Genomic DNA, 21,869 nt, shown 5'->3' on the forward strand with positions numbered 1-21,869 from the left:
AGACGTGTCTTACTGTAAATTATGGGACTATATGTGACATGGGGGGTCTGTCTGAGGCTTTCAAGCGCTGCTTTTATCATCCGTACTTACATCCGCGATGAATCATGTGATGACTGATGACATCATGATGGCCTTTTCCCCCATAGAACCAAATGAAATATCTCTCCTGGCTTGTCTGACTCAGACACACACACTCCCTGAGTTGATTATTAGGTGATGTTAACAGATGTTATGTCTGTGTCAACCGGACATGACTTTTGCCTTCATAACGTCATGTTCCTGCGATATAATATTTGTTGGTAATTCAGGGACACTATTTTTCACCCGGAATATCCCAAAATCACTATTTCTTTTACACGACAACAGCATAATTTTAGATTCTGGAAATGCAAACATTTGCAATTGAGCCTCAAAATGGAAGTTTTTGAAAACAATGTTTTTTTTTTTTTTGTGTGTAAACAACGGACATGGTATAATTACAAAGGATATTTGCATGTATGTTGAAGCTATGCAAGTCCACATGCACACAAATATTTTCAACAACTTACTGTATCTATTTTCTGTCATATTCAATCAATCAATCAATCAATCAATGTTTATTTATATAGCCCCAAATCACAAATGTCTCAAAGGACTGCACAAATCATTACGACTACAACATCCTCGGAAGAACCCACAAAAGGGCAAGGAAAACTCACACCCAGTGGGCAGGGAGAATTCACATCCAGTGGGACGCCAGTGACAATGCTGACTATGAGAAACCTTGGAGAGGACCTCAGATGTGGGCAACCCCCCCCCTCATCTGAGGCCCAAATAGTAAACATTTGTCAAAACATGCACTCTTACTATGTGGCCTGTTCTATCATTTTTCTGACCCAAAAAAATGGCAGGGTTATTAGATCCCAAGTTTGACCCCATGGAATTTCTCATATTGCTCATTGCACTTATCAACATACAGTAACTTTAGGCTTTTCAGACCAATCAATCAATCAATCAATTAATCGATCACAATTTATGTATATAGCCCTCAGTCACGAGCACCTCAAAGGGCTTCACATCATTAGGAAACTGACAAGCACATGTCTGTAGAATTTGAGCAAGATTATCTTTTGGCCCTGCGAGACTTGTCCAGATTGTACCCCGCCAGTTGGGATGGGCTCCAGCCACCCTCGCAACCCCCGATAGGGACAAGCAGTAGAAAACGGTTGGATAGACAGATAGTTGAAAAACATGGTTAATTTAAACTAAAACATAATTGCCCAATCTTTTTTAACCATTTGTCTAGGACACTGGTTCTCAAACTTTTTTCACGCAGTACTACCTCAGGAAAATATTGACCAACATTAAAATAAAGTAGTGTAGTAGGCCAAACTATTCATAAAAAAACAAGGCAGACGTTTTATTTAACAAATATATTTAATATTTTCGGCCACTGTTAAATTACACGCAGTTTGAACAAGAATACTGTGTTTGAATATAGGTACATAAACACTGTCGTTTAATCAAATGATTCTCCAAGAAATGGTGCCCGGTACCGTACCACTAGACAATCACGGTTCTGCACGTTATAATATTATTATATAATACAAATATTTTTTAATATTATTAACTTTGAGAAAATCTGTATTCCGTGTACGTTATAGTGTATCCTCCAAAAAAATGTTGACATGTGAATAGGCAATTTTGCCATCATTAAATATGAGTATGGTAAAAATGAATCGTTTACAAGGTTGTTTTTTCTATATTACGCCGCTAATGTGAAAACCTATCTATCCTGTGTTCTCTCTTCCAGCTGACCCCAGGCGGTAAGGCAGCTCAGGCTGGTGTCAGGGTGGGAGACTGGGTGGTGTCCATCGATGACCTCAACTCCGAGGACATGACCCATGTGGAGGCCCAAAACAAGATCAGAGCTGCGTCAGACTCCCTTGCACTCACTCTTAACAGGCAAGTCAATCTGCAATTTGTGACGTAGCGAACGGTGCATTTTATCTCAGTCTTTGCTCACAGCATGAATCACAACAGAACAATACCCACTTGCATTCTCTAATAGATAAGCTATCACAGTGCCCTTGAAATATGCTCCTATACTTTGAGTGTAGACACACTCAGCAACCACATCATTAGATACACCTGCACAATAAAGAGCTGTATCTAAAATGAGGCTTTTACATGTTTGGTATCCACACTGTAAAAGAGGTACCTTGATATTCATATGCCTCACTTTTCATTTAATTTGTTTTTGACACAAATGTTGACTAATAAAAATAATTTACAAAAAATGTTAGAGGCCCTCAAATATACACAACCAAAACAAAAAATAAAATGGCTAAATAAAGTATTGACAATCCAAGTTGAACTTCAAAATGTGACATATAGACTGAGGTCGAGTTTTACTTTACTTACCTGACACTCAAGTTACAACCTTGTTAAACAAAAGTGCAATGTAACAATATAAACCAGTGATTCTCAAACTTTTTTAACCAAGTACCACATCACAAATAACTTGGCTCTCTAACTACTACCATAATGACCAACGTTAAAATACAGTAGCATAGTAGGCCTAGGTATTCAATAAAACAAGACAGACGTTTTATTTAATAAGTATTTTTGATATTTTTGGCCACATTACACACAGCTTAAATACAGTAACACTGTGTTTTAATAATAGGAATATTATTGATTATTTGGCATACCGCAAGATGGAGCCCACACATCACAGTTGAGTCACTGATATAAACATCCATCCATCCATCCATTTTCTACCGCTTATTCCCTTTTTGGGGTTGCGGGGGGCGCTGGCGCCTATCTCAGCTACAATCGGGCGGAAGGCGGGGTACACCCTGGACAAGTCGCCACCTCATCACAGGGCCAACACAGATAGACAGACAACACTCACACTAACATTCACACACTTGGGCCAATTTAGTGTTGCCAATCAACCTATCCCCAGGTGCATGTCTTTAGAAGTGGGAGGAAGACGGAGTACCCGGAGGGAACCCACGTATTCACAGGGAGAACATGCAAACTCCACACAGAAAGATCCCGATCCTGGATTTGAACCCAGGACTGCAGGAACTTCGTATTGTGAGGCAGACGCACTAACCCCTCTGCCACCGTGAAGCCCACTGACTAAACATAACATATAAACATATAACATATAAACATATAACATATAAACAGTAAATTATAAACCGATGTATTACCAGGTAGGTCACGTGCAAAAAAAAAAAAAAAAAAGGAAGTCTTGCAGATTCCCAGTGAGGAAAAACCTCATGACATGACAAATGTTTGCAACATTTGTAGATTTTCAACAGTAATAAATGGTAGCATGTCTTTGGCGATGTAATGATTTGAACCACCCTTTTTGTGAGCGCACACCATTTTGTGCTGATTCGTTTGTACACCAAATGCATGTTGAGTGTGGACTGTCGGGTGGTTGGGTTTCAAGTGGGTGTGCAGGTTTGTCTTATTCGGTAAACTGGCTCCTCGGTGTTGATAGGCTCGTATTGTTCAAAAGGTTTAAACTTAAATATTCCCACACTGATGCGGTGACGTTTGGTCATGTTATCATTTTGTCCATGTACGGTACTACATATTTTGCTCGCAGGCTAATTTGTTGCACTGCGTGATTGTAGTGTGTCAGCGGCCCGCCTCAACGCACAGAGTAAAAACACTTAATAAAAGACAAGTGGATTTATTCCCTTATTTTCATTCCCCTGTACACACATAGGGATTCATCGACGCTGGAAAACATACCGATTTAATTTGAATTATCGTTTGGTTATTGATTTATGGAATATCGGCCCAGACCTAGGATTACCACCTAAAGCAAAATGGAGAAAATGCGAAAGTATTGAATTGTCAAGTCACAAACATGGGTCGTAGTACTGTCAGGAGATTTATTTAGAATTTGTGACTTCACCATAAGTTGAAATGTTGTCCTCACAGCTGCCGGAAACTTTTTCTCAAGACTGATATGCTCCGACAAAACGCTCACTCTGTTGCCCTTTGATTTTCTAGATAGCTGAGCCAGATTTTAGGAGTCATTTCAAACTTTTCCATCCTTGTGCAGACACTGCAACATGTGGACTATAGATTGCTTTTTTTTTTCTTAGAAAGAATACATTTTTCCCAGAGGAAATTTCCATTATTATAGAACCTGCAATAATGGAAAGGGGGGTTAGTGCATCTGCCTCACAATACGAAGTTCCTGCAGTCCTGGGTTCAAATCCAGGCTCTGGATCTTTCTGTGTGGAGTTTGCATGTTCTCCCCGTGAATGCATGGGTTCCCTCCGGGTATTCCGGCTTCCTCCCACTTCCAAAGACATGCACCTGGGGATAGGTTGATTGGCAACACTAAACTGGCCCTAGTGTGTGAATGTGAGTGTGAATGTTGTCTGTCTATCTGTGTTGGCCCTGCGATGAGGTGGCGACTTGTCCAGGGTGTGCACCACCTTCCGCCCGATTGTAGCTGAGGTAGGCGCCAGCGCCCCCCGCTGGATGGATAGAACCTGCATTGATATTTTTCCTGTTTCTGGTGGTCTGGTGACATCACAAAAAAGCACTGTACACTTGGGGAGTTGATTCTTTAGATGCTAACTGAGCTAAAGTGTAGGGGATGTCATAAATAAACATTTGGTTATATTTATAATTGTATGACTCAAGGGGAATTTAACTTTTGCTATGTGTTGTTAAAAACATGGCTGGATGCTGTCAAAATTCATACTACCAGGCAGGATGTTGTGCCAAACAAGCACTTTTTGACACTTTGGGCCTGATCTACTAAAATCCAAATACCACAGGCTAAATAGTGTTGCAGTTGATCTACTAAGACTGTGTGCAAATGATAACAAGTGCAGAAGTGGTGCTGGCTGCCCTATTTGAGTATTTTGAGTGTTCTACCGACTGTGCCCAAGGAGACACTCATTTCACGGTCGTGACATCATACTGTATGTTATGTATGTGTTATTTTGTGGAATATGCTGCACACCCCATCTTTTCTGGGCTATATAGAATTGCGATCTCGACAACAAAACCTACTTTTAGGAAGCCGAAGGCAGGCTCGGCGGTTTCCAGAAATGCATGCAATAATGCATGAAAATGTATGTTGCCCGCAGTTTTTTCATATAGGAGAGAAATATAAGAATAAAAAGCCAAAAAAACGAGTTAATACAATTAATCAGCCCCTTAAAGCTGCTGTATTGTGACACAACCTCTTCGTAGGTCAAAACTCAAGGATATGCACATGCACTGAGAAAAAGAACAACGCCACGGCCCAAAGGAGGTGTTTGGAGTGATTTTTGAGCTCACTCAACTGTTTTGACTTCGCACGGCGGCCATTGCATCCCTTTTTTAATCATTTTGTACTCGAAGATTTGTCCTCTGGGTGGGCACGCGCCGTAGGAATGTGCGCTTGTACAAACATCAAGCATGAAAGCCAGTTGGTCCGCTCTGAAGTGTTTTACATGGATTACCTTCAAATTGTGAAAAATATATAGAAATGTATTCATTAAATAACATAAGCTAGCCGGTAGCATTCTTGTTATATTTTTAGGTTTGAAAAATTTGAGAAAGTTGCAAACAACCCTTTTTAAGTCATCCAGCAGCTAGACAATTTTGAAATTCATTATTTAATTTAATTTAATTAATTATTCTACTATTTAATTAATTATTCTACTATTTTCTATTTTTAATTGTCCAAATATGTGGACACACCCGTAGAATGGAAGATTCTCTGTCCAATGTCCATCGTAAGTATTTGCAGCGTGATCGCCTCTTTTCTCACAGCCATTTGTGCGTACCGGTAACTGTGCCAGTTTGCACACACATTTCAAATGTGCTAAATATAGACGCAAAACAGCAGTCGCAAAGCAGTTTCAGTCTTGCTAAATTACATTATCATCAATCAATCAATCAATGTTTATTTATATGGCCCCAAATCACAAATGTCTCAAAGGACTGCACAAATCATTACGACTACAACATCCTCGGAAGAACCCACAAAAGGGCAAGGAAAACTCACACCCAGCGGGCAGGGAGAACTCACATCCAGTGGGACGCCAGTGACAATGCTGACTATGAGAAACCTTGGAGAGCACCTCAGATGTGGGCAACCCACCCCTCTAGGGGACCGAAAGCAATGGATGTCGAGCGGGTCTAACATGATACTGTGAAAGTTCAATCCATAGTGGCTCCAACACAGCCGCGAGAGTTCAGTTCAAGCGAATCCAAGACAGCAGCGAGAGTCCCGTCCACAGGAAACCATCTCAAGCGGAGGCGGATCAGCAGCGTAGAGATGTCCCCAACCGATACAGGCGAGCGGTCCATCCTGGGTCCCGACGAGCGGTCCATCCTGGGTCTCGACTCTGGACAGCCAGTACTTCATCCATGGTCATCGGACCGGAACCCCTCCACAAGGGAGGGGGGGACATAGGAGAAAGAAAAGAAGCGGCAGATCAACTGGTCTATTTAAAGGCTAGAGTATCCAGATGAGTTTTAAGGTGAGACTTAAATGCTTCTACTGAGGTAGCATCTCGAACTGTTACCGGGAGGGCATTCCAGAGTACTGGAGCCCGAACGGAAAATTATTATATTTGCATCTCCTCTTCCCAGTATTGTGGGCATTCAGATAATCAGAATATTTTCTATTCATACACGAAGACCAAGACGCTAAATGGATTGCTCGGTCTAGTTTGTCCATTTAAAAAATCGCAAACCTCTACACGCAAGTTGTTTTAATGCACGCAAGCCTTCAATAGATCAGGCTCTTAGGGTTTCTAGTTGAAGTACTTTGGATTCTGTTTTCATTGATTCATCATCAGCATGTAGCCTATAGCCTGCTCTGTTCACACATTTCGACTTTTTTGTAGGCTGAAAAAAGCACTAATGATCTTTTGCAGTGTGTTAAAGTTGGCTAAGAGTTCAGACTTCTTTAGATGCACCCAGGAATGCAAAGATCTGACATGTCAAATCGACAACCAGTCCTCCGCTATTGTTTTTACTGCAGAGGAAGACAGCAGAGCGAATGTTCCTGAAACACTTCCCAGAGAGAGCTTGTGTTTGTACATTGGCAGCATTCCATTGTTTTCTATTGCGCTTGGAGGAGGCCAGCTGCACATTGATGAGATATTTACTCTGTTTAACACCGGTGATCTTTTTCTCTTTTATGGCTTTAGATCTTTGGAAAATAATAAAATGTATTTCGCAAAATAAGATCAGTGTTATTGAAGTGTAATTACAGAAATAAGAATGATTGGAACTATTGTGAACCAAGCTTGCCTCTTTTGATTAATGGATCTGTGAAATGAGGTCACAGCTGATCTCATTGAGTGTGCTTGTTCTGTCTCACAGGTCAAACTTGGTCCACACAAACTCATTCCCCTGAAAAACACAAATCATGTCCACATATTTTTCACCGTAGAGTTGAATAAAAACTTCAAGACAGCAATGACACATTTTTTCCCCGATTAAAGCGTGGCTCATCAAATTATGGGTTAGGAGTAGGACAGCCGGCGAGCTCCAGCGGTGCAAACGTCACATTGATTTGTCGACATGTCGGTATGCTCTGCCTGACGCTCACTGTATCTGTTGTCATCCTGTCTTTAGCGCCTCTTTATCAGGGCTCCGACAGGCAGACACAGGCGGTTATCTATCCCTCATTGTTGCAGGAAACAGCCGTTGTAGCTTTTACGCCCCCATACAATGTAGGTGACTTACATGCACGTTCGTTCTCACTGTGTCATTGGTGTATTTGTGTGAGTTGCATACCTTTTGGACGGCGCTCCAGTCAGTGAAAGCAGTGTAGAAATGTGAATCCCTGGGATTAAAGTTAAGACATGGGGCACTTGCAGTATTTGTATGAATGAGTGGGAGAATCTTTGGATAACATCATGGAATGTAGCACTATATTTTATTCTACTTGACCTATTTTCCAGCATTCCGGCATATTGAGTGATAGGACTGGACGATTCTATTTCATATAAATGAAATAAATACTTAAATTTCTTTCAATTATGGCAAAAATGATAATCACAATTATTTTGATTGGTATTATAATCACGATTAATTACACTATAGTTCATTAATTTAAAGACGTGTATTTATTGTACCACCAAAACTCAACTTTAAATATAGTTTTGAAAAATCTGGCTAAACCACAAGTAAAATAATAATGGCAATAACAATAAATGTAAATAACAATAGCAATACAAAAAACAATAACATTCAGTTTTTCCAGTTTGTTTTTTTATTCAGTCTTTTTACCATTTACACTTATTTTACCATTATAAAGTGTGCTTTATGTGTAAAATAAAATGTAATAAAAAGTTTAATTAAAATAAAAAATCGTCACATTTAATGGTGTTATACATCTTTGGACAATTTTGACCAGTACTTTAGGTTCAAGCTTAATATTTGTGTAAATTCATCAATAAGTGATTTGGATGCGTTATGCTTGTGTAATGTGCTTTTTTGAAACTTTTATTTTGTTTTAGTCACCGCGCTATTATTGTGAAGGAGGGGAACTGTGCTCTGCTGCTGCTATCAGCTTGACAAGTTAAGAGGCCACTCACTTCAGGCTGTAAAAAAAAAAAAAAGCGAGCCTTTTAAATTACGACCACTGTTTGTTGATGAATATAACATCGATGATGTCGTTCACAACAACACAAGCGGATGAGATGTGTTGTGGTTGTATGGATTGTTCTTGTTAGCTTTAGCTTCGTACTTGTAGCTTTATTGACCAATTGTGTGACTGTGTCCGTGGTTACGTGAACCCTGAAATCCTGTGCCTTACTTTTTTGTTGAGTTTAGTGATTATTGATTAGGCAACTTGTGCTGTGTCAAATAAAAAATAGCAACTGTGGAGAGATCCAAAACTTCTAGTAGATGTGCTCTTTTTTCACTCATTTGCTCCTCATCTGTTTTTGAATGCCCATTAATATTTTTTTTCAATTATTACATTTTTATAATCGTGAGAAGCCATTATTGAAATCGAAATTAAAATTTGATTAATTGTCCATCCTTATCGAGTGGTAACAGAATCAATAGAAATGACATGTTCATGTAAAGTGCTTTATTTTGCCACAAAAGTGCTCTGCTTTAAAGGGGAACAATATCACAATTTCAAAAGGGTTAAAAACAATAAAAATCAGTTCCCAGTGGCATGTTGTATTTTTGGAAATTTTCTTCAAAATTTTACCGGTCTCCGAATATCCCTAAAAAAAGCTTTAAAGTGCTTGATTTTCGTTATTTGTGATGCGACTATCCATTTCCCTGTGACGTCATACAGTGCTGCCAATGTAAACAAACAATGGCGAATAGCACAGCAAGATATAGCGACATTAGCTCGGATTCAGACTCTGATTTCAGCGGCTTAAGCGATTCAACAGATTACGCATGTATTGAAACGGATGGTTTGATTATGAAAGTATTGAAGAAGAAACTGAAGCTATTGAGCGAATAGCTATTGACGCTATTCATAGCCATAGCATGGCCGATTAGCTGCGTTAGCATCGCCGGTAAAATGTGCGGACCAAATGATCAGGACTTTCGCATCTTGTGACACTGGAGCAACTTAAATCCGTCGATTGGTAAGTGTTTTTTCCGCATTAAATGTGGGTGGAAGGAAACGTAATATAGTTGCAAATGCATCTGCAGGTTATCCATACATCTCTGTGCCATGTCTGCTTTAGCACCGCCGGTAAATAGCATGTTAGCATCGATTAGCTGGCAGTCAACATCAACAAAACTCACCTTTGTGATTTCGTTGATTTCATCATTGGAAATGCATCTGCAGGTTATCCATACATCTCTGTGCCATGTCTGCTTTAGCACCGCCGGTAAATAGCATGTTAGCGTCGATTAGCATAGCATGTTAGCATCGATTAGCTTGCAGTCACGCCACAACCAAATATGTCTGATTGGCACATAAGTCAACATCAACAAAACTCACCTTTGTGATTTTGTTGACTTTATCATTGCGAATGCATCTGCAGGTTATCCATACATCTCTGTGCCATGTCTATCATCGCCGGTAAAATGTGGAGACACTCTGGCACATTCTATGGGGGTCTGGCGGCAGACACTTTCGCATCTTAGGGCCAGTGGTGCAACTTGAATCCCTCCCTGTTAGTGTTGTTACACCCTCCGACAACACACCGACGAGGCATGATGTCTCCAAGGTTCCAAAAAATAGTCGAAAAAACGGAAAATAACAGAGCTAAGACCCATTGTTTACAATGTGTTGGAAATGAAAATGGCGGCTGTATTACCTCGGTGACGTCACATTCTGACGTCATCCACTCCAGAGCGATAAACAGAAAGACGTTTAATTCGCCAAAATTCACCCATTTAGAGTTCGGAAATCGGTTAAAAAAATATGGTCTTTTTTTTCTGCACCATCAAGGTAAATAGCGACGCTTACATAGGTCTGGTGATAATGTTCCCCTTTAACACAAAAATTGTGTTTTGCCTTCAAAGTGGTTAAATTTAGACTTCAGGTATATTGGACAGTATACAGTAAGGACGCTTTATTAGTTGTTTATTCGACCTTTTCTTTACATAAAAACAGTGTTGTGGCCGTTCTTAAACTAGCATGCGTTTTTACTTTTTTACACATCAGTTCCCTAGCATTGTTTTACTTACCTATGTAGTCTTTTTGTACAAAACCCTGCTCACTGTAATCCTGCAAAATGGGCAGGATTTCTCCAGTACATCAATGCGTTAAAGGAAGTTGGGATCTCCAAGTTGTTCTCATTTGCTGCCGAGTTACACTTTTAAGGCTCTTTTTGTATTGTTTAGCGCTTCTGTAAGTTATTTAAAAAGTTAATGCCATATGATAGGATATACTTTATTGGGGAGATTACATGGTTGCAGTGTAAAATTTACAAAACGACAGTAAACATTATTTAATGTTGTTGGGCCGGCGTAGCTCGGTTGGTGGAGCGGCCGTTCCAGCAACTTGAGGGTTCCAGGTTCGATCTTGGCTGCCGCCATCCTAGCCACTGTTGTTGTGTCCTTGGGCAAGACACTTTATCCACCTGCTCCCAGTGCCACCCACACTGGTTTAAAATGTAGCTTAAAGATGTAGATAATCGGTTTTACTATGTAGAGCGCTTTGAGTCTTGAGAGAAAAGTGCTAAATAAATATAATTCACTTTACTAATAAAAAAAGGGAATGAAAAAGTAAAAGTTCAATCAATCAATCAATCAAGGTTTATTAAGTTGAAGTTGTCATTGTTACACCCAAAAAGAGGTTTTCTTTTACCTTTTCTATGTCTACTCCGTCTTTTTGTATTTGTTTGACTTTCCATTCTACTGTTACCGAAAAGTATTTTGTTTTTACTGAGATTCCAAGATAATGTGTTTTTGTCAAACCATCTTTTTAATTTGTTAATTTCTTCTGTTATTATTTGTATTAGCTTTTGTGCGTTCTCTTCTGAACAAAACATCTGCAAATAATACTAACTTTAAGTCTTTTGTAACTTTCCAAATGTTGTTAGTATAAAGAAGTAGATTGAACAATTTTGGTCCCAGTATTTACTCCTGAGGTACACCACAGGATTTGTTCAGCTCTGTAGACGTGTGTTCGCCTAACTTCACGTATTGCTTGCTTTTGGTTAAGTAGCTTCTTACTCAGTTCAAGACCAACCCTCTGATGCCGTACCTTTCTAATTTTTTAATTAATTTATTTAAGTTTATTGTGATTGATTGTGTCAAATGCTTTTGTTCAATCCATAAACACTGTAGCAGCACATTTTTTGCTATCTATTTAATTGGTGATCTCTTCCGTTATTTCGATTAATACCATTGATGTTGAAATGTTGGCTCTGTATCGGTATTGGTTGTCTGTGTGTCATTTTTATTTATGAATGTGTCCAATCTATTGTTAAACAGTTTTTCAAAAATGTTAGTAAATTGTGGAAGTAGAGAAACCGGTATTTAGTTTGTAAACTAGTGTTTGTCTCCAGTCTTATAAGTTGGTACAACCTTTGCTATTTTCATTTTATCTGGGAATATGCCTGTTTGAAATGATCGGTTACTGATTTATATGAAAATCTCCTGAAATCTTTTCATTGACCTTTTTTATCATTTCCATATCAATTCTGTTACAATCATTTGAGCTTTTGAATTCACATTTGTTCACAATATTGAGTATTTTCTCCTTTGTATGCATTTATGTTGTATGTATGCATGCATGTTCGAAATAAACTCAAACTTAAATTTAAGGAACATCGAGTTGGGATTTCTCTCTTTCGTGTCATTTATCTTTTCCTCTAGATTTGAGACAATGTTCACATAGTAGTTATTGAAGCTTTCAACTACTTTGTTCATATTGTCATTTTTTACATTACATCTGGGAAGTACTTATGATGATCCTTGTTGGCACCATTTTTAATATTGCTATTCTGGATGCCCTAGGTTGCTCTCATATTGTTTTTGTTCCAGTCCAATTATATACTGTAGTATTTTTTTCCTCCGTAATAATAATAATGGATTAGATTTATATCGTGCTTTTCTATTATTAGATACTCAAAGCGCTCACAGAGAAGTGGGAACCCATCATTCATTCACACCTGGTGGTGGTAAGCTACATCTGTAGCTACAGCTGCCCTGGGGTAGACTGACGGAAGCGTGGCTGCTAGTTCACACCGACGGCCCCTCCGACCATCACCTATCATTCATTCATCATTCATTCACCAGTATGAGCGGCACCGGGGCCAGGGGTGAAGTGTCCTGCCCAAGGACACAACGGCAGCGATTTGGATGTCAATAGGCGGGGAGCGAACCGGCAACACTCAGGTTTCTGGCTCGGCCGCTCTACCCACTACGCCAGGGGTGCCCACACTTTTTCTGCAGGCGAGCTACTTTTCAATTGACCAACTCGAGGGGATCTACCTCATTTATATATATCATTTATATTTATTTATTTATGAAAGAGACATTTTTGTAAACAAGTTAAATGTGTTTAATGATAATACAAGCATGTGTAACACATATAGATGTCTTTCTTTCACAAAGACAAGAATATAAGTTGGTGTATTACCTGATTCTGATGACTTGCCTTTATTGGAATCAGACAGTAATGATGACAACGCCCACATTTTCAAATGGAGGAGAAAAAAAAGTGGTCCTTTCTGTACAATACCACATGAAAGTGGTTGGTTTTTGGCATCTAATTCATCCAGCTTCCATACACTTTACAAGAAAAACATTGGCGGCAAATTCCATAGCTTGCTTTATTGACATTCACGGCACCCGAGGGTCTTGTGAAATGACGCTGGCTGCTGCCAGTTCATTATTATGAAAAAATGACAGAGAGGAAGGCGAGAAACACTTTTTATTTCAACAGACTTTCGCGCCGTCCCTTCCGTCAAAACTCTAAAGGCCGACTGCACATTTCCTATCTTCTCAATAAAAGCCCTGCTTCATGCTGCCTGCGCTAACAAAATAAGAGTCTCGGAAGGCTGGCGTGCACAAGTGATGTGCACGCCAGCTTTCTGAGGGATCGCTTGTGCACGCCAGTTTTCCGAGACTCTGTATTTAGTTAGCGCAGGCAGCATGAAGCAGGGCTTTTATAGTGAAGATAGGAAATGTGCAGTCGGCCTTTAGAGTTTTGACGGAAGGTACGGCGCTAGAGTCTGTTGAAATAAAAAGTGTTTCTCGCCTTCCTCTCGGTCATATTTTCATAATAATGATCTTGCAGCAGCCAGCGTCATCTCACAAGACCCTCCGGTACCGTGAATGTCATTTAAGTGACGTCTTGGTGAAGATTGATGATCACTAATTTTTAGGTCTATTTTTTTTCAAGCCTGGCTGGAGATCGACTGACACACCCCCCGCGGTCGACTGGTAGCTCGGGATCGACGTAATGGGCACCCCTGCACTACGCCATGCCGCCCCGTGTTCCTTGTATGCTAGTTGGCTTGTTCTTATACATTTTGTGTTTGTTTTCTGCCTCTGTAGATCTTTGTGTTATAAATATTTTATATAATGTATTCTTTTTGTTGCAAGCATTTTTCAGTCCTTTCGTCATCAATGGTTGATTTTTTTTTCTTTTGCGTCTTACTAAGTTGTTTCAATAGGCAGTGTTTGTTATAGAGCATCCCGAAAGTATTTAACAACAACAAAAAAACGTGTCCCGGGTGTATCCCGCCTACCGCGGGGTACATCCTGGATGGATGGATGGAATACCATATACCACCCATCTTTGATCTCTCAGATCATTCTTGAAAGCTTTCAGACTTGGTTCTGTGCATATTCTTCGAAACGTCTTTCTGTCATTAATGTTCCTCTTCTTGTGGTTTCTGTCATAGAACGGGTCCAATACATTCAATACCTGGATATGTGAATGATGTAGTTGAATCAGTCTTGTATTTTCTGTTTTTAAATCTTTGGCGAAACATCAGTTTTGACATCAATGAAATCAAAATAAACATCATGTCCACTTGATATTTTTCAATGAAATTTCTACACAAACAAAATTTACTTTGGTTTTTCATATGTGTTTTACGCAAGACAGTTCTAATTCATGTTCTCCCGATTTCTCCACAGAGCTGTCAAAGCTGATGGTGAGCAGAAGGTAAGCCTGAATTTGTCTGTTTTCCACCCATCACATGTCCATTAGCATGGTTTGTTACCACTGCATTGCCTTTGAATGTGATTGAGGCTTTTAGTAATTGTTGCTCTCATTTGTCCTTAACTACGTGTGGTGTCACTTTAGGTTTAAAGTAATTTGCTTCGTCTGAGTCACCTGTCAAGCTTTGGCAGGGTCCAGGAGCTGCACATTAGCAAAGCATCAGTGCGTCACTAAACTACTTTGCCGTATAGAGTGGTGTGAATAAAGCTTTGGAATTTCCTGTGTTTTTTGCTTTCATGCCACATATATCCACTAATACTGGACTGAAAGTGATTGCGACACACTAAATTCCATTGTCGCGTCACTCAAGAGCCACTTGGCCTGCTGATTACAGTTTAAAAAGCACAATGGTGTCATGAGCCACCTTGGGCTGCACTCCGTTATTAGAACAGCAGCCGGGATGTGATACTTCCACAAAGTCACTGCTGCATTTTAGTGGCTGTCCTTTTGCAGGCTTGGTGCAAAGTCTATTTCATGTGTTGAGCACTTTTATCTTTTTAAGAGGATAATCTCACAACACAAATAAATAGCTTCCTTATCTTTACTCCTCTTAAACTCATAGTCTGTGAGACGTAAGCCTTCAGACCTTGAGTAGTGAAAACGGTGGTACCTTGGTTTTTGTGTTAGTAATCTATTACAAAAAAAGTCAGATGAAAATTTAATTATACGAAAAGCGAAGCAAAAACACTTGGGCTATCAAAAATAGTTAACTCGTGATTAATCACAAAAAAATATCCAATTAATCATGTAACTTGTAATCATGCAATGTATTTTGACCATTACTGCTCATTTGCCTTAAAAGCGGGTGGTTACTGAAAGGTTTATGTGGTCAGTGATCAGGTCAATGCATACATCAGTTAAAGATGAGTGAGGAGACTCAAACTGTTCTGCCCGCTGGCAAATTTCACTCTAAAATACACCATGACTGTACTTTAGATACAAATGTTTTCCTAATAAAATTGAATAAATAAAACGTTAAAAAATCTATATTATTAAAAATAATAATTTGACACTACTAATACTGACAGCACAAATAAAAAAACACGAATCCACTTAGTCTGTTCCAGTATCCCCAACTTATTAAGACAAAACATGTTTTATAGTTAATTATTGTATTTTCACATGCAGAAGACAATGTGAATTGCATATACAGTGGGGCAAAAAAGTATTTAGTCAGCCACCGATTGTGCAAGTTCTCCCACTTAAAATGATGACAGAGGTCTGTAATTTTCATCATCGGTACACTTCAACTGTGAGAGACAGAATGTGAAAAAAAAAATCCAGGAATTCCCATTGTTGGAATTTTTTAATAATTTATTTGTAAATTATGGTGGTAATAGGTATTTGGTCAACCATTCAAAGCTCTCACTGAAGAAAGGAGGTTTTGGGTCAAACTCTCACGATACATGGCCCCATTCATTCGGATCATTCGTCCTGTCTTCTTAGCAGAAAAACAGCCCCAAAGCATGATGTTTCCACCCCCATGCTTCACAGTAGGTGTGGTGTCTTGGGATGCAACTCAGTATTCTTCTTCCTCCAAACACGAAAAGTTGAGTTTATACCAAAAAGTTCTATTTTGGTTTCATCTGACCACATGACATTCTCCCAATCCTCTGCTGTATCATCCATGTATGCATTTTGGTATAAACTCAAATCGTCGTGTTTGGAGGAAGAAGAATACTGAGTTGCATCCCAAGAACACCATACCTACTGTGAAGCATGGGGGTGGAAACATCATGCTTTGGGGCTGTTTTTCTGCTAAGGGGACAGGACGATTGATCCGTGTTAAGGAAAGAATAAATGGGGCCATGTATCGTGAGATTTTGAGCCAAAACCTCCTTCCATCAGTGAGAACTTTGAATGGTGGACCAAATACTTATTTTCCACCATAATTTACAAATAAATTCTTTAAAATTCCTTCAGTGTGAATTCCTGGATTTTTTTTCACATTCTGTCTCTCACAGTTGAAGTGTACCTATGATGAAAATTACAGACCTCTGTCATCATTTTAAGTAGGAGAACTTGCACAATCGGTGGCTGACTAAATACTTTTTTTGCCCCACTGTAAATGACTAAGGAAATTGATAAAAGATCTTGTAATATCACTATCTTTTATTGAGGACTCTTTGGCAAATATGAGCAATGAGGAAAGGGACATAAGACCCATGCGCACATGGACTTCATATTTGCTTTGAGTTGTTTCTTGAAATTAAGTGTTGCTCACCTCCTTTATCAAAACGCTGACGCACACATCTTCCTTTGGGTCCATGGTGGCTTGTTTTGCAGCCAAATTTGATTTTAAAAAAAAGCCCAAGATTCGTGGCGTAACTGTGTTAGTTAGGAAATAACTACAGAGTCATAAAGGGGGAACAGGCTGGGGGAGAATGACTTTCAGGTGGGTAGTCGAGAGCTTACTAAAACTTAGGCAAGTTTGGGTATATGGTTTAATAACACATCAAGACAGAGTTAATAAATCACGTAGAATACTGCGACTGTGGAAACTCAATTTACAAACTTAATTGGTTTCTGAATGGAACTCGAACATTTTAAGGAATCATCCAAGGAATCATCCAAACTGTTGGATGATTAAGGAATCATCCGAACGGTTCCACAGATGAACCCCTACCCCCCCCCCGACAGAAACACACCTACTTTTTAAGCTTGTTCTTATGTTTGCTTTCTGAAAGACAGCTGAACCTCTGAGGTCATAGGGACCCTCCCTAGGTTTGAACCGCTCCTGTAGACACCCAGGCAGCATGTGGTTATGAGCTTTGTACGTAGCAGTGTTCGTGCAGTTTTAATGTTTTTAATTTAATAAACAGAGCATTGGTATGGTCATGATAATCTGCATTATTTACAATTCTAATCGCTTTCTTTTGAAGTAAGAACATAGAGTTGATGTTTGATTTGTAATTGTTACCCCAGATTTCAACACAATAATTAAGATATGGGAGTACGATATAATTATATAACTTGTTAAGAGCCTTTTGATTTACAGAGTTGTTAATTTTATGAAACATAACAATAATCTTTTTTACCATTCTAATTTGTTTCAAGAAACTTGATATTAAGTTCAGACAGACATAATGTGCTAGTGTGTGGAACATGTCTAACTGCATGTTGTGTGTCATGCTGCATTGTCTCCCCTCTCTCACCAACACACAGGACTCGCGTGCCATGGCTTGTGCGCAGCCAAAGTACTCCTTTGCCCCCAGCACCACCATTAACAAGATGGCAAGGCCTTTCTCAGCAGGGGGCGCTAGCGCCAGCTCGGGACCTGTTATTAAACCTGTTGCCTACTCACCTAAACTTAACACGCCGCGCTCTCAGGGCAGCGCCAGTGTGCAGCAACCACAGAATGGGTAGGTGGAGCAACATTTAAACACGTCATCTTGTTGAAATGATAAGTGTTAATGCCTTGACTTCCATAAAATGTTTTTCTTACCCAATTGTTCCAAACTTTGACACAAACACACTTGTATTTCAGTTACATACTCTATTGCCTTTCTCTCCCTTAAATAGAGCTTATTTCCAGGAACTGGTAAAGAATTGTTTCCATATATCAGTTTTATGGGCCTTACGGGAGGGTAGGTGTGTTAGAGTTTTATGAGTCCTCTTTTTGCATAGATCCTAACTCATGTGTGACATCAAAAGTTTTCATTTTGGTGTGCTTTTATAACAGTTTCTGAAGGGAAAACAATACTTTGATATGTAATAAAAAAAATGAATTACAGTGTATTAATAGGTTAGGAACCGTACAGCGGCTGGATTTTGTGCTGCATTCCAACATTGTTTTAATGATGCAGAACGCATCTCACAGTCTCCATACATACGGCAATCTAGTTGCTGTAATTTGGGGCATGGCTGTTGTACGACGTCATCTGGTTTGTGGCCATATTTAGCATGCCGCACTCTTGCATTCTGCTGACCTGTACACAACTTTAGATCTTTGGTGCTAGATTTTTTTAGCAGCCACTCACTGGTTTGCTCTTCATGGTTAGTTGAGAAGTTGTGTGACGGAAATACATTCCTGTGGCCTCAGAGCGCAACGATAACTGTCAGCCTAGTTTTGATGAAGACATCACTGAGTGTGTTATGATTTAAACCTATTTACTGTATGTATAGCCACTAAAAGAAAGAGTCAGCGAGGATAGAATCAGAGCAAAAGAATCATAAGAGTGACTGCAGCGTTGCAGCAATCCTCTCTTTGGGCTAAGGCCAAACCCATTTACATAACTCTTGAAAAGCCTTCGCCTATGTGGCTGAGAGGATTGTGAATGACGAAGGTTTTTTGCCAAATCATTATGGATCAGTGTGACAATAGGCAGGGCTGACAGGCGCACAATGCCTTCTTTCTCTTTCAGAGCTTGTTGACAATAAAAGCATGCCTCTGCTTAACTCTTTGCATGTCGGCTGCATCCTGATGATGCTTCTAATCGTGAACAAGCTGTCACATGTTCTCTCAGTTGGTTTTTTGTCACATGTTCTATTCTTTTTTTCTTCTTTTATCCAAAACTGAACTCTGACCATCCTTTTGCCTTTCCGTTTCCCACCCTTTTTTTTTTTTTTAACTCTGCAGATGGATACTCTTGACAAGTTAGTACATTTCCTTTTCTTTCTCACCATCCAGTATAGAGTCATGATCTTCCACTTATTAGTCACACCATTAGGTACACCTGCACAGTTTATTGAGATCCAATAAAGGAGTTCAATTTTAAGTGGAACAAAACATGGTCATATAACATCTTAAACATTTTCTTATGATCTACATAATGTATCGGTTTAACTTAAAAACGTAAAAGATTTGTATCAACAGCTTGACTCTCTCTTAAAATAAGCTGCTTGGAAAGTTGGGTCTTATGAGATGCCTAGGTTCCTCCAGCTGGCCCGCTACTGTGTCTCCGCCCAGTCAACCATTTTGTAGTTAAAGCGGTACACTTCCGTACCTACAAATATAATAAGTTAGAGCTACTTGCTACTTTTGAGTGGAAATGGCAACAGCTAAGGATTTTAGCATCCAAACGTACATGTATCAGCCAAAGTTTGACCCGCACAAGGAGAAAACTCGAGGAAAAAAACTCAAGAACCAAAGAAATGAAAGCATCGCAAAGAATAGTTTAGCTGATTTCTCTTTCAATGCCTGACATTCCATAAAGCTGTATGTATGTATGTACAGGCTTTGTGTTATGTCCGTCTCCCTATTTATTAATTACAATCTACATCCATGCAAGAATATAGTAATATACGTAGCTTGTTAATCTCATGTACATGTAGTTTGGTTCAGCGAACAATGCAACTTTGCTAAAGTATAATTGCATTTGTCAATCTACTATTACTGGAATTGCCGTTTCATTGTACCCATCGCAACTCTTTCTGCGATTAAATGTTTTTGGCTAAATCCCTCTGTATAGAGCCCTCGGACCGAGTTGGGTTTCTTAGCCAGGCTCTGTGCTTTCATGTCCGTTGGCAATTCTTGCTATGCTCCGCGCCAAATATCCAAAGTAAGTACATTACACAAAAGTTAACCCGGCACAGAGCATTTTCGTTCATTGGGTCGCACCATGGGCTTCATGGCGGCAGAGGGGTTAGTGCGTCTGCCTCACAATACGAAGGTCCTGAGTAGTCTGGGGTTCAATACCGGGCTCGGAATCTTTCTGTGTGGAGTTTGCATGTCCTCCTCTTGAATGCGTGGGTTTCCTCCGGGTACTCCGGCTTACTCCCACTTCAAAAGACTTGCACCTGGGGATAGGTTGATTGGCAACACTAAATTGGCCCTAGTGTGTGAATGTTGTCTCTCTATCTGTGCTGGCCCTGCGATGAGGTGGCGACTTGTCCAGGGTGTACCCCGCCTTTCGCCCGATTTTAGCTGAGATAGGCACCAGCGACCCCAAAGGGAATAAGCGGTAGGAATGGATGGATGGATAGAGGGTCGCACCGTGGACATATTTTTGCTGCCGCTCAGGAAAATAAAAATGGCAAGCTCACGTAGAGGTTTAGTAAAAAACCTCTACTATGTATGTAAATATCAACTGATGGCACAAATCGGGCATATCTCAAATGGTTTGTTTGGAACAAGGCAAAATCATATTGTAAATATGGTTTGAATTTATATTTTCCGGCACTTATAGGCATCCCAAATACACAGAAACAGCTGCTCTCAGACAACAAATTGGGGTTTTGTATAATATATCCCCTTTAAAATTCTCTTATTGAATGGTAGTAAAGTAGAGATGCTGTGTTTAATATTGGATCTCAGTAGATTATGAAAATGTACCGAATGTTACTAAAGAACGAGTGGATATAGATTGTTCGTCATGAACAAGAATCTATATCCTTTTTGCACTGATTGGCCTTCTTAAACGTTTCCTGCTATTTGTTTTAAAACTAGAGGTTTAGTGATCTGTGCTTATAACACTTCTATGTCGGTCATAAAAGCAAAACTTAAACTTTTACTGCTGTTTGTCTTTATTCTTATCCCCTATCACCTTTCTGTCCACTCTTGTTCCATAGGGGTGAACCTATCTTCTATGATGATATATACCAAGTGTCCAAGTAAGGGGCTTATGCAGTGCATGCGAGAGTAGGAGTGTCTTAAAACAAGTTAAGATGTGTATACATAATATGAACAAGTTCAGTCTTCCTTTTGCTTTTTGGTAAATGCATGCTGTGTTTTGAAATGGAAGACTTTTTTTGTCCTATTAGTTATTGTTTCTTAAGAAAATGTTTAGTACAGTAATTGTCATGTTTTCTTGCAATGAATTAGATCAATACACTCACTGGTCACTTTATTAGGTAACCCTTTAAAAAACTTTAATCAAAACTGTTAGTTCCGTTAGAGAGGTACTAATTTGAAACTAGCTTTATTATTGTGGTTGCAGTATGAAGTGGTGTTCAATTGCAGTACATCATAAGGTAACACACATATGAGAAGCAGAAGAGAAGCACATGGCTCAAGTCAAAGCTGCAAGTTCATTATGAGATTTACAGAGACAAGTTAAATGCGTTCAACGGTCAAGCAGACTTTGCGTGGGTCAAGGGAAAATTATTTTTCTGAAATTACCACAAACTGTAGTCACAACTCTTGTCCTGTTTGCTCCAGTGAACAGAATAACAAACCTTCCAGTTTCACTTCCCTTTAAACAACTCATTTATTCATCAAAGTGCAATGAGTTAACAATATTATTCCATGATAATGGTCAAGGCACTAAAATTGCAATAATTCCCACAAAAAAAA

General features: G+C 39.4%; 1 protein-coding gene across 3 annotated transcripts in view; it reads left to right on the forward strand.

Annotated features, from left to right (window-relative positions):
• The window catches only part of pdlim7 (PDZ and LIM domain 7), an 85,232-nt gene that overhangs the window by 26,008 nt on the left and 37,355 nt on the right, over positions 1-21,869 (forward strand). For all 3 annotated transcript variants that reach the window (XM_061901964.1, XM_061901962.1, XM_061901965.1), the window contains 3 exons: positions 1,793-1,944; positions 14,551-14,578; positions 17,801-17,997. In XM_061901964.1, the coding sequence (XP_061757948.1) occupies positions 1,793-1,944; positions 14,551-14,578; positions 17,801-17,997 (377 nt within the window). The remainder of the gene's footprint in view (positions 1-1,792; positions 1,945-14,550; positions 14,579-17,800; positions 17,998-21,869) is intronic.

This window comes from Nerophis ophidion, linkage group LG05 (assembly GCF_033978795.1).
Source record: "Nerophis ophidion isolate RoL-2023_Sa linkage group LG05, RoL_Noph_v1.0, whole genome shotgun sequence".
In the NCBI taxonomy this organism is placed as follows: Eukaryota; Metazoa; Chordata; class Actinopteri; order Syngnathiformes; family Syngnathidae; genus Nerophis; species Nerophis ophidion.